The sequence below is a fragment of the Thalassophryne amazonica genome, chromosome 17 (assembly GCF_902500255.1).
Source record: "Thalassophryne amazonica chromosome 17, fThaAma1.1, whole genome shotgun sequence".
Lineage (NCBI taxonomy): Eukaryota > Metazoa > Chordata > Actinopteri > Batrachoidiformes > Batrachoididae > Thalassophryne > Thalassophryne amazonica.
In genome coordinates, this window is record NC_047119.1 from 53,078,098 (window position 1) to 53,092,432 (window position 14,335).

At 42.3% G+C, this 14,335-nt stretch overlaps 1 protein-coding gene across 2 annotated transcripts in view; it reads left to right on the forward strand.

Moving 5' to 3' along the window:
• Nucleotides 1-6,621, forward strand: part of tmc2a (transmembrane channel-like 2a) — a 51,045-nt gene extending 44,424 nt beyond the window's left edge. Inside the window, exons 18-20 of one of the 2 annotated variants that reach the window (XM_034192443.1) lie at nt 1,002-1,080; nt 5,583-5,702; nt 5,798-6,621. In XM_034192443.1, the coding sequence (XP_034048334.1) occupies nt 1,002-1,080; nt 5,583-5,702; nt 5,798-6,001 (403 nt within the window). In that variant the 3' untranslated portion in view covers nt 6,002-6,621. Of the gene's footprint in view, nt 1-1,001; nt 1,081-5,582; nt 5,703-5,797 lie in introns of those variants that run through there. The other variant, XM_034192444.1, reaches the window with a different exon arrangement.
• Nucleotides 6,622-14,335: the final 7,714 nt, after the last annotated feature.

Here is a 14,335-nt window from a genome sequence, read left to right on the forward strand (position 1 = left end):
CCAGTTGTTCTCACTGTGTTTTGTACAGCAACACTACCTCTAACCTTAGTGACATGAAATTTGGGGTTCCACAGGGGTCTGTCTTAGGCCCCCTGCTTTTCTACCTTTATATAGCACCCCTTGTGCACATATTGCGGCATTTTGGGATTACCTTTCACTGCTATGCAGATGATACTCAGTTATATATGCTGATAACTGCTGGTAATCTCATTCACGTAAAATCCTTGGAAGATTGCCTTGCAGCAGTGAGAAGTTGGACATCTAGAAACTTCCTACTTTTAAACTCTTATAAGACTGAAATGATGGTTCTTGGTCCAGTGAGACATCGGCATCAATTTGACCAGTTAACACTCAGCCTAGGCTCGTGTGTCATACATCACACTGACAAAGTGAGGAATCTTGGGGTAATTTTTGATCCTTCGTTGTCCTTTGGCCTCCATATTAGAAATATTACGAGGACTGCTTTCTTCCACCTGCGAAACATAGTGAAGATTCGTCCCATCCTGTCTATGGCTGATGCTGAAACCCTGATCCATGCGTTTATCTCTTCTAGATTGGGCTACTGCAATGTTTATATTTTCTGGTTTACCGCAGTCTAGCATTAGGGCTCTCCACTTGGTTCAAAATGCTGCAGCCAGACTTTTGACACAAAGCAGAAAGTTCGACCACATTACACCCATTTTGGCGTCTCTTCACTGGCTTCCTGTCCCAGTGAGATCAGATTTTAAGGTTCTGCTACTAACCTATAAAATTATTCATGGACTGGCACTTCCCTACCTAGCTGACTTAATTAAACCTTACGTACCGGCCCAGGCTTTAAGTTCTCAGGGTGCGGGACTACATTGTGTCCCTAGGGTGAATAAGAAGTCTACGGGTCACAGAGCTTTCTCTTATCGTGCCCCTGTTCTGTGGAATGATCTCCCTGCATCAATAAAACAATCCGATTCTGTGGAGACTTTCAGGTCTTGTTTTCTTCATATGTTCCTTGTTTCTCCTTTCAGACTGGCGATCTACTATCTGAACTCTGTGTCTGAAGCTTACCAAAACTCCAACATGGAGCTGAAGAAGAAGATGCAGATGGTAAATTGGAAAGTGACAGGAATCCTACAGCATACACTTTAACTCCCAAATAAGAAAATGACCTGTGTTGCCAGGTCTGCTTATTGTAAGCATGGTTTATTATTTTATTTTATTTATTTATCGAGGGTGGGAGGACTTGTTTCTAAAACATTGCTTTCTCCATGTGGGACAATTGTTACTCTATAAATACTGCTTACGCACCTTCCATGGTATTTTATGTACTATAACATAATTTCAAGCTACAGTGTGTAGGATCTAGTCATCTAGTGGTGAAATCACATACTACATTATGCTGTCTCCAGTCACAATTTTACTTCCATTCATGTTTTCTCTTTCTTGATGATGTGCATTCATCCTCGCTTTCCTTCTCTTTTGGTAAGCAACATGTACGAGGTCTGTCAGAAAAGTATCGGACCTTTTTATTTTTTGCAAAAACCATATGGATTTGAATCACGTGTGATTGCATCAGCCAAGCTTGAACCTTCGTGCACATGCGTGAGTTTTTTCACGCCTGTCGGTTGCATCATTCGCCTGTGAGCAGGCTTTGTGTGAGCAGTGGTCCACCCCTCTCGTCGGATTTTTATTGCGAATAAATGTCTGAACGATTTGGAGCTTTGCTGCATCAAATTTTTCCAGAAACTGTGAGAGACCTCCAGGTGAACACCATTCGGAAAATTCTGTTGGCTTTCAGGGATTACACAGATTAAGGAGCGCTCCAGCCGGTTTAAAGACCGCCCACAGCGTCTGAGAGCGCGCTGCGCTCCGAGCGCCGATCGACAGGCTGACACCCCGCTGAAACAACCAGATCATTTCCAACGTGAAGGCTTTGTTGATTCGGGACGTCGTCTGACTTACACAAAAATGGCAGGAGACGTGGACATCAGCACTTTTTCGGCACATTCCACTGTTAAAGGAGTTTTTTTCATGGAAAGAAAAGCGGACGGATGCGCCACTGTGCCGCTCATGGCGCGGGACAAAACCACCTCCTTGTTGGTCTCAAAGGACGGCTTTGAGATGGATTTCAGATGGCTGTCAGTGGGTTTTCAGTCGTGTGACTAACCGAGAAATTGTGGATGAGCCTGGACATGCCAGAACATGTCCTGTGAGGCTTCATCACAGCATTGCTTTGCGCCATGCGGCTCCACGCGACGCACAGAATTCCTCCGCACGTCTGTCTCAATGTGCCGAAAAAGTGCTGATGTCCACGTCTTCCGCAATTCCTGTGCTAGTCAGAGGACGTCCCACATAAAACACAGCGTCCAGTGTGGAAATGAATGGCACATTCCACTGTTACAGGAGTTTTTTTCATGGAAAGAAAAGCGGACGGATGCGCCACTGTGCCGCTCATGGCGCGGGACAAAACCACCCTCCTTGTTGGTCTCAAAGGACGGCTTTGAGATGGATTCAGATGGCTGTCGGTGGGTTTTCAGTCGTGTGACTAACCGAGAAATTGTGGATGAGCCTGGACATGCCAGAACATGTCCTGTGAGGCTTCATCACAGCGTTGCTTTGCGCCATGCGGCTCCACGCGACGCGCGGAATTCCTCCGCACGTCTGTCTCAATGTGCCGAAAAAGTGCTGATGTCCACGTCTTCCGCAATTCCTGTGCTAGTCAGAGGACGTCCCACATAAAACACAGCGTCCAGTTTGGAAATGAACGGCACATTCCACTGTTACAGGAGTTTTTGTCATGGAAAGAGAAGCGGAGGAATTCCACGCGTCGCGGTGCGGCTCCACCGCGACGCATGGCGCAAAGCAACGCCGTGATGAAGCCTCACAGAACATGTTCTGGCATGTCCAGGCTCATCCACAATTTCTCGGTTAGTCACACGACTGAAAAACCCACCGACAGCCGTCTGAAGCCATCTCAAAGCCATCCTGTGAAACCAACACGGAGGTGGTTTTGTCCCGCGTCATGGGCGGCATGGTGGCGCATCCGTCCGCTTTTCTTTCCATGAAAAAACTCCTTTAACAGTGGAATGTGCCGAAAAAGTGCTGATGTCCACGTCTCCTGCCATTTTGTGTAAGTCAGACGACGTCCCGAATCAACAAAGCCTTCACGTTGGAAATGATCTGGTTGTTTCAGCGGGGTGTCAGCCTGTTCGATCGGGCGCTCGGAGCGCGGCGTGCTCTCAGACGCTGTGGGCGGTCTTTAACCGGCTGGAGCACTCCTTAATCTGTGTAATCCCTGAAAGCCAACAGAATTTCCGAATGGTGTTCACCTGGAGGTCTCTCACAGTTTCTGGAAAAATTTGATGCAGCAAAGCTCCAAATCGTTCAGACATTTATTCGCAATAAAAATCCGACGAGAGGGGTGGACCACTGCTCACACAAAGCCTGCTCACAGGCGAATGATGCAACCGACAGGCGTGAAAAAACTCACGCATGCGCACGAAGGTTCAAGCTTGGCTAATGCAATCACACGTGATTCAAATCCATATGGTTTTTGCAAAAAATAAAAAGGTCCAATACTGTTCTGACAGACCTCGTATGATTCCCCCCTTTCACAGAAATGAGGGATCTCAAACATGTTCGCCTGCACAAGCAACCAGTAGACAGCGATAGCAGACAGAGCAACTAGTGATTCCTCTTCTTTTTCTTTAGTCTTTCAGCCACGCTACAACTTGCTAAAGGCAGAGTAGGTATGTACCTTTACCAACATCGTGGCGTCCATGAGGCGGACCGGTCCTGTGTAGATATGAAGGGCTCATTCTAAGTTCACGTAAACACAACATTTTTGTTGTGGCTGGCATGCCTGGCTGGCTTTTGTTTGTCTTCTGTTTCTGTCTTTTGGTTTTCCTTCCAGGTGGTGCGCATTTGGGACTGAGTGGCTGTGTGGCTGAGTTACCAGGACCCACCCTGATCACCTGAGGCTGATCAGGTGCGGCTCGTCAGGACTCACAGCTGTGGTGCATCTACACGGATTGGAACATGGTGGCATTTAAGTCTGGAGTACACAGTGTGTATTTGCCAGAGACTCGACCTTGTGACCAGACGGGTGAGATCGTCGTCTTGAGAGCCATCTCATCATCAGTGGATGCAGAGAACGTCCAGGTTTGATGCATGATCTGTGAAAGAGGAGAGGGTGAGGTCTCACGCTCGTCAGCACACTTCCTGAGGTACGTTGGGTTTGTGACTAACATTTGTACAGTCAGTAAATGTGGTGTCCCTCACACCTTATTATATTGAGCTGTTATGTTAGTCGTTTTAATCAGCTTCCACTGCAGTGAGTTTGTGAACAAGGTGTTCCATGCCTGCAGGGTGGGAAGCTGATTAGTAATTAAGCCAGGAAGTGTTTGCTGTTTGTACACCTTTGAGCGGTCCCTCTGTGTGTAGAGTGTGGACTCACATGATGATTTCTTCTTTCACAGACTCGGTTTGTCGCGGCCACCTGGGGGGTGTCGGCGGGGTCCTTGGGTCCGAACAGGTTCTGGCTCCGGACCGTTAGTGCTGATGGGAGCACACCGCAATTACCACCTCGCAGACCGCGCACTTATTTGTTTGTATATTTATCACATCACTGTTATGTTTATTAAACTCTGTTATCCCTTGTACCGTGCTCTGCTTATTTTATACTGGGTCCTTCAAACGCTGGTCGGTTCTCCGGGCTGCGCCCGACACATAACAATTTTGCTGTTATGGGTAATTGGGCAGCACAGTCTTGTTTGAGGGCGGGTGCTAAAGGGGTAAAATATGACGCATATGACGTAATTTCTCTACTTCCGAGTACAGAAATGCAGCATTTTCTGAGTTTTTGGGCAAATTACATGCAAACAAAGTGAAGATGCAAAGTAAAAGTGACGATGTGATGGAAAGTGGACATGTGTTACAGTTTGTTTATGACCCAGAGCTCAACATGTCAAGGCACTTTGCAGGCTAGAGAACGCAGCTACTCGGTTAGCTTGTGGGCTAACACTTACCGATACGACCTCTTCCATTTGCCTTGTCTTCCCTTCTCCACTGAGAACCCAAAAAAAAAAGCACTTTTCACGACTGCTTCGATGATTGCAGCCGAAAACAAAACAGTACACCATTTTCCAGTTAGAATTGACGTTGTTTGTGGGAAGAGACTAATCCCGGGTGGAGTGTGGGAGTGTCAGCACAAACTATTTGTAGGATGGGGGGTTTCAGCAGAAACCATTTTAAACCGGCACCTCTTAAACCGGCAGGTCCACTAGGTGACAGCGAGTATGCTTTTAAGTTTATCGAATGGTTTGTGCTATAATTCCCACACTCCACCCGGGGATTCTCTGCCGTGTTTGTGCTGGCTGTCCCCAGATGTAGTCAAATCCTGTGATATCACATAGGGGTTTAAACAAGACTGCACCTATTATACAGTTATATACAGATAATTATAAATGCTATATTCCATTTATGCTAACGTACACCCCTAAATTATACAAAACTGTAGCTGTAAACACAACAGTAACTGTTTGCCCGACACCACCTACCTCACTCTTTCTGCTCTGTTGTCTTCCATCTCTCTCTCTCTCTCCCTCCAGGCCCGTGATGAAGAGAAGAACAGGAGGAACAACACTGACAGCACCAACCAGGTCATGAAAGACCTGGAGACCTCATGCCAAAATCACTCCCTCGCACCACCTGCACCCCCTCCAGAGCCCCAGTCAGTCATTAACTCCTGCACAGTGTGTGTCGATGTTGTTACCGTCCTGCATGACACTGAATTCACAACTATTCATAACTTGGTCTCGAAACAGAAAAGCCCCCAGAGCCTGAAGGAAGGCCAACCAAGACAAAGCCTGGGATGGCGGGTAAAGGCGTGAACCTGCAGAAAGATGTGACTCTGGCATCCCCCAATCCCAACACTCGAGGGCCAGTGAGTAAGGCACCCAACCCCAGAGGACCCGGACCCAGTCCAGGAGCAGGCAGAGGCCGTGGGGGAGGGAGGCCTCCAAGATAACGATGTGGGGGGGATCACATCCCTGTTCATGGTGTCCGTCCCTCAGATTGTATTAAGAATGTAGCAAAAAAACTTTCAATGGCTGTTCACATGTTACTGAAATCAACAGCACAAGCAGTTTTTGAAATTTATTTAATACTACAACTATAATCAACAGTGCACTTTTGCAACATGGTGCTTTAAAAGCATAACTAATGGAGACACAAGGCAGTGAAGGATTGTAGTTTGTCCATGTGGGTCCGTTGTACATCCAGGTTAGAGCTCTTCTGTTGATTACTGCGCGTGCAACCATTAGTGAGTGTTTAAATTTTCATTCTGATAACAATGCTGTGGCCATGGAATCTATTTATTTCTGACTGAAGAGCAACAAGCGAGACTAACCTAACACAGTTCTTGCATAATAGAATACTGCCCCCTTCTGGATGGAACAAGTACAACTGCTCCTTCTTTTTTTTTTTTTTTTGGTCATTTCCCATCAGCCCTGGTTTGAGACCTGCTTTTATTCCTGATTTAGGAACCCACATAACCACACGGCCAATACAAAATAATCTTCACTGCTCAACAAGCACTAAACTTTATGAGGCTACTTGTGACATGTTGATTAAAACCTTTCAGCAAAATTCCTGATTGACTGATTGAATGCAGCAAATTTGCCCTTTGACCTTTGGTGTAGCGTCCACTGAACGCAGAGCCTTAAAACAACCTCAAACGCTACAAATTTACAGGGTTAAATGAACTCCAATGTGATTGGCACCATTTACACTCTGCCACAGTGTTAAATCAGCTCTACAGTGCTGCTTAAATTAAAGTATAAATTCACTTTTTCACTTGTCATTAATCGAAAACTGTTGGGGGGGGGGGGGGGGCACCAAGGACCACAGGAGGTGCCTGAGATTTTGTTTTCTCTGAGGTTATTAAAATTAAAGTTCACATCTTAAAAAAAATCTTAATAACACACTTACTTGACAATCAAAAATAATTAAAAAGTTCATTTTCGTTAGACGAACCAATAGAAAAGGGGAGGAGAATATACATAGTGAGGCAAATAATTGAAGCATTTGTTGTTGAAGACCATCTTTCTCTGTGGAATACAACAAAAATGCAATATGTGGTTAGGATAAAATTATAAAAAAAAATTCCTCATACAGTGAGGCAAATCAGTATTTGATCCATTTGAACCAATTTCGCAATTTTTCCCTCCTACAAAGGATTGAGAGGTCTGTAATTTTATCGTAGGTACACTTCAACTGTGAGAGACAGAATCTAAAAAAACAAAATCAGAAAACTCACATTGTATGATTTTGAAATCATTAATTAGCATTTTATTGCATGAAATAAGCATTTGATACAATAGAAAAACAGGCCTTAATATTTGATACATAAACTTTGTTTGCAGTTACAGAGGTCAGATGTTTAGTGTAGTTCTTGGCCAAGTTTGCACACTGCCGCAGGGATTTTGGTCCACTCCTCCTTACAGATCTTTCAGGTTTCCCTCCAAAGATTTTCTATTGAGTTCAGGTCTGGAGACTGGCCAGGCCACTCCAGGACCTTGAAATGCTTCTTACAGAGCCCCTCCTTAGTTGCCCTGGCTGTGTGTTTGGGGTCATTGTCATGCTGCAAGACCCAGCCACGACCCATCTTCAATGCTCTTACTGAGGGAAGGAGATTGTTTGCTAAAATCTCATGATACACTGCAAAAAAGGGGTGACTACAAACAAGATTAAAAACCCTAAATCTGAAGGCAAAGGTTTGTTTTATGTTTACAAATAAAACCATGAGTGAAGCTGGCTGGACGGATCGTGACGCCTTTGTGTTTGTCGTCTCAATAGAGATTCATCCATCCAACTTCACTCATGGTTTTATTTATAAACATAAAACAAATTCCACATAGTTGATCGAAATTAATTGCAAGTCTGCAATTTTTACAAAGTGAAAATATCGCACATATCTTTTTAAGTAGCACGCTATTTCTGAAGGGTTGCACGTTTCTTTTGTTTGTGGATTTGTGCAGTCTCAAAATTCCGCAACTGAGCAAAGCGATGAATGCATGTGATCGGTGATCAACAAATGCTGAATCACACGTCACAAACAAAATTTCACTTTTTGCAAATGGCTTTTTTTTTTTTAAACAAATTAAAAAAAAATGATATATTTTCAAAAACACATTCATTTGTAAAAACCAACAAACGAGTTACAAATCAGAAATTTGTGTATGTGGATCACAAAACACGTGTCCAAATCAAGGAATAATTGTAGATCACCCTCTCTGCATTTACAGGCATTAATAAGAAATTTAACTCCATATCTCTATGTGTGTGTGTGTGTGTATACAGGGGTGTACAAAACTGGTACTCATTGTGCTTGTGTGTGCTAAAAAAACATATATATATATTATATATATATATATATTATATATAATTATATATATATATAATAGATATATATATATATATATATATATATAGGAGGGCTATTAGACAATAAACCGACCCTTTTATTTTTTTTTTAACTATATGGATTTGAATGACATGCGATTACACCAATACATGCTTGAACCCTCGTGCGAATGCATGAGTTTTTTCACGCGTGTCCGGGTGATGTCATTTCCCTGTAGGCAGGCCTTGAGTGGATGTGGTCCCACCCTCTCGGCCTGAATTCCTTTGTTCACACGCTGCTCCGACGGCGCGCGTTGCTTTATCAAAATTTTTCTGGACCTGTGAGGAATATCTGAGTGGATACTATTCCAGAATTAAGATGGTTTTCGGTGAAAGTTAATGGCTGATGAGAGATTATGGGGTGTTTTTCTGTCAGTGTACGGACTTCCACAGAGCGGGACGTCGCGCAGCGCTTCCAGGCGCCGTCGTCGGCCTGTTTCGACCTGAAAACATCCTAATTAAGACTTAATTCACCCAGGACGTCGTGAGAGAACAGAGAAGATTCAGAAGAGGCCGGCATGAGGACTTTATGCGGACATTCCACTGTTTAAGGACATTTTTTAATGAAAGACGTGCGCGCAAATTCGCTGAGTCATTTCCGTGACGACTCGGCGAATCTGTGGTGCGCCGCGACAGGAAAAACCACCTCCGTGTTGAAAACCATTTGTAAATTCAGGTGGCTTTTGATGGCTTTCAACAAGTGAGTAACTGAGAAATTGTTAACAGCTTGGGCATGTTCCAACTTGCCCGTTAAGGTTCCAACGGAGGTGTTTTTCCTGTCGCGACCCACCGCGGTCGGGTCCGGCCCGACATGCGACTCTGCCTGCACGTTCTTTCATTACAAAATGTCCGTTAACAATGGAATGTCCGAATGAAACTCCTCATGTCGACTTCTTCTGAAAGTTCTCTGTTCTCTGACGACTTACTGGGTCAACAGAGCCTGAAAGGTGGAAGTTTTCAACTTGAAACGGCGAGACGCTGCCGCCTCGAAGCGCAGATCGCCATCAGGCGCCGTGGGCCGTCCTTACGGCGACACTACCAGACCAAAATCTCTAATCAGCCATTAAAATTTTTTACCGAAAACCAGCTGAATTTATCGAATGGTGTCCACTCAGTTGTGCCTTACAGTTTTGAAAAAATTTTGATCAAACAAAGCAGCAGTCTCTGAGCCATTCCTAAACAATGAAAAAATCGACGAGAGGGTGGGCGACTCCTCACTCAAAGACTGCCCACAAGCGAATGACGTAACCGACAGGCGTGAAAAAACTCTTGCATGCCCACGAGGGTTAAAGCATGTCTGATGTAATCACACGTGATTCAAATCCATATGGTTTTTGAAAAAAATATAAGGTCGGATACTTTTCTAATAGACCTCGTATATATATATATATATATATATATATATATATATATATATATATATATATATATATATATATATATATATATATATATATATATATATATATATATATATATATATATATATATATACACACACACACACACACACACTGGCTGGGGTAACCTGTTTTAGACATAAGCCAAATGCCAATCATTTTAATCAAAACAATTGCCCAACATTTGTTTTTGTAATGCTGATGTCTTATAAATACAGTGGGATAAAAAAGTATTTAGTCAGTCCCTGATTGTACTTAGAAAGATGAGAGAGGTCTGTAATTTTCATCATAGGTACACTTTAGCTATGAGAACCAAAATGAGAAAAAAAAAAAATCCATGGAAATCATATTGTAGGATTTTTAAAGAATGTATTTGTAAATTATGGTGGAAAAGAAGTATTTGGTCACCCACAAACAAGCAAGATTTCTGGCTCTCACAGACCTGTCACTTCTTCTTTAAGAAGCTCTTCTGTCCTCCACCTGTTACCTGTATTAATGGCACCTGTTACTTTTTTGACCCACTGTATAATATACTCAACAAAAATATAAACGCAACACTTTTGGTTTTGCTCCCATTTTGTATGAGATGAACTCAAAGATCTAAAACTTTTTCCACATACACAATATCACCATTTCCCTCAATATTGTTCACAAACCAGTCTAATCTGTGATAGTGAGCACTTCTCCTTTGCTGAGATAATCCATCCCACCTCACAGGTGTGCCATATCAAGATGCTGATTAGACACCATGATTAGTGCACAGGTGTGCCTTAGACTGCCCACAATAAAAGGCCACTCTGAAAGGTGCAGTTTTATCACACAGCACAATGCCACAGATGTCGCAAGATTTGAGGGAGCGTGCAATTGGCATGCTGACAGCAGGAATGTCAACCAGAGCTGTTGCTCGTGTACTGAATGTTCATTTCTCTACCATAAGCCGTCTCCAAAGGCGTTTCAGAGAATTTGGCAGTACATCCAACCAGCCTCACAACTGCAGACCACGTGTAACCACACCAGCCCAGGACCTCCACATCCAGCATGTTCACCTCCAAGATCGTCTGAGACCAGCCACTCGGACAGCTGCTGAAACAATCGGTTTGCATAACCAAAGAATTTCTGCACAAACTGTCAGAAACGTCTCAGGGAAGCTCATCTGCATGCTCGTCGTCGGGGTCTCGACCTGACTCCAGTTCGTTGTCGTAACCGACTTGATGGGCAAATGCTCACATTCGCTGGTGTTGGCACGTTGGAGAGGTGTTTCTCTTCACGGATGATGCAAAGGAGATGTGTTGCACTGCATGTGGCAGATGGTGGTCACACCAGATACTGACTGGTATCCCCCCCATGAAACAAAAACTGCACCTTTCAGTGGCCTTTTATTGTGGACAGTCTAAGGCACACCTGTGCACTAATCATGGTGTCTAATCAGCATCTTGATATGGCACACCTGTGAGGTGGGATGGATTATCTCAGCAAAGGAGAAGTGCTCACTATCACAGATTTAGACTGGTTTGTGAACAATATTTGAGGGAAATGGTGATATTGTGTATGTGGAAAAAGTTTTAGATCTTTGAGTTCATCTTATACAAAATGGGAGCAAAACCAAAGTGTTGCGTTTATATTTTTGTTGAGTGTAGTTAATGGGCTAAAGTTTGTCCAGCAGAACTATAAGAGGTGGACTCCCCAAACTAAGTGGACATACTTGGTTAAAAGACAAACACATTTGAAGTCCTTCATGCAGACTTTGTTTGCAATCAAATTTTAACAGAATTATACACAAAAGGTAGGTAAGAGTAAATGTTAATATCAATGAATCAAAACTGAGGTAGTGGTGTATTTCACTGTTTTTATATTGCAATTTTACAAACATAAAATGAATGTATTCAGACAGGAAGATAACTGGGTTGTGCAGGACAGTCAGGTGCTTAACAGTGAGAAGTAGTGAAGGAAGGGATTAAATAAACAGAGATGGCCAACACATATACAGGGCTGGAAATTTCAATCTGTCTGGCCATACCCACAGTCGGCTATTTGGGGGTAATTTTCAGTTCAACTTTTTAAAAAATGTACCAGTTTGTTCCCCATGTCATGAGGATTCAGAATATATATAGTTTTTAGGGCTACATATTATAGTTTGGGAGTTTATCCTGGACAGACAGACAGACAGACAGACTTAGCCCTATATATATATATATATATATATATATATATATATATATATATATATATATATATATATATATATATATATATATATATATATATATATATATATATATAAATACTTACTTAGAGAGAGAGAGAGAGAGGTAGTTACTTAAAAGTAAATTTTTTTAAAAATATTTTTTTCCGTCTTCTGCCAAGGGGATTGGAATATTTTACACTTACATTTTGTTATTTAGTTTGTTTTATTTTTTGAAGAAGATATGATTGTACCATGCACTCTCTGCAAGATTACACACACACACACACACACACACACACACACACACACACACACACACACACACACACACACACACACACACACACACACACACACACACACACACACACACACACACACACACACACACACAAAACTTTATTGAATTTCATAACGCTCAGAGAGTCTTGTGTTTGGTCTGGAAGATACTGGGTTTTGAAATGGATCTATAAAGAGTCAGTGCATGCAAAGCTTATTAATGGGCCTTTATTCATGTGAGTGGTTTCCTTTGCTTGCACACAGAAAACCCACAGTGAAAATGCATATTAAGTAAAAGAACCCAAACAACTGGTCAAATGACAAAAGTGGAAATGTCACCAACGCTTTTGTTTATTATTTTTTCCTTTTGTAACTCGGTGTTCTCAAGAGATGAATGTGGAATATCAGGTTTGTCCATGATGGTGGTTTGACAAATGACTGCCGCACCTCCTTTAAAAGTTAGACAACACCCATTTTAACTAAAACATTGACTCAAAAGTGCATAAGTGAACATTTATCTGTTAGGTCTCATTTTGTTGATTTTATCAATTAAAATTGATATTTAGTCATAAAATTAGCTATTCATTAGGGATGTGAATCGTACAACAACTCATGATTCAATTCGATTCCGATTCTTGGGGTGACAATTCGATTCAGTTTTTTCAATTAAAAGAGCACTGAGAAATAGTTATATTACTTAAAAGTGTTTATGTTTAAGAAAATGCAGCTTTACAAGGTTATACCTTAAGGTTATACCTTCCTCCAATCTAAAGGTGAAATGGTACAAGAGCTGACCGAGCCAGAATGGAAATGGGACCTTGTGTTTTTAACTGACATGACTGAAATGTTGAACCACCTTAACGTGCAGCTCCAAGGCAAAGGGAAGGTAATCACTGACGTATTCTCACATCAAAGCGTTCGAGGTCAAACTAGTGTTGCTTGTGCAACATATCCAAAAGCTGGACTTCACGCATCTCCCTGCCACCCAAAGCTACTGCGCTGAGAAACCAGCTGTCCCGTTCCCAGTCAAAAAGTGCAAGGATGCACTGGAAATGTTGCAGGGAGAGTTCAGTGCGCGGTTCCATGAGCTTCATGTCAGCGGTAAAGGAATACACTTGTTCCAGAACCCTTTTGCTACAGACATTAATGATGTCCTTCCCTCTCTTCAGTTTGAACTAGCCGAGCTGCAGAATTGCGATATCCTGAAAGACGCGTTCAAGCCAGACTGTCTCATAGAGTTCTATGCTGTGCTCCCAGAGCAAACCTACCCAAACATCAAATGGCATGCAATGCAGATGTCAACAGTTTTTGGTAGCACCTATATCTGTGAGCAAACCTTTTACCGCATGAAGCAAATCAAGAACCCAGCAAGGAACAGACTCACAGATGAACACTTGCATCAGACCTTAAGACTGGCTACCACTAGACTGCAACCAGACATTGAACTTCTCACCAGCCAGAAGCATGCACACAGTTCACACTGATATGGTAAGCACACTGACAATTAACAATTAATGATTTTATTTTAAAATGTTTACTGAACATGCTGAAATGGATAGGCATAAGAGTTGGCTAGTTAATCTATTTCTCATATTATTATAATTTCACTGTTTTATGTATTTATTTTATAGGCCTATTTATTTGACCTATTGAGCCCCTATTATTAATATTATTAATAATATCAACAGGCCTAATTTATAATTTTTCAATCACCTTTGCCAGTGTCAATTACCTTAACTAGGCAGATGTTTCTTACCTTGACAGCTTTGTTGTTATTTTAATTAGAAAAATAAATAAATGAAATATCTGTGGTATTTCAAATTAAAACAAAGTGTGAAGACTTTATTACTACTTTTTTAAACCTCTAGTTAAGACAAACAAATATGTGCCAGGAATCAAGTGTTGGTATAATAGTGGGGATGGCTGTGCCAGGCTAATATTCTCTACTACACAATAAGACCTGCTGGTGATCATTTTGTCTGGGCCATATGGCCGACCCGACCCCGGCCCCCCATCAAAGTCAGGACTGACAATG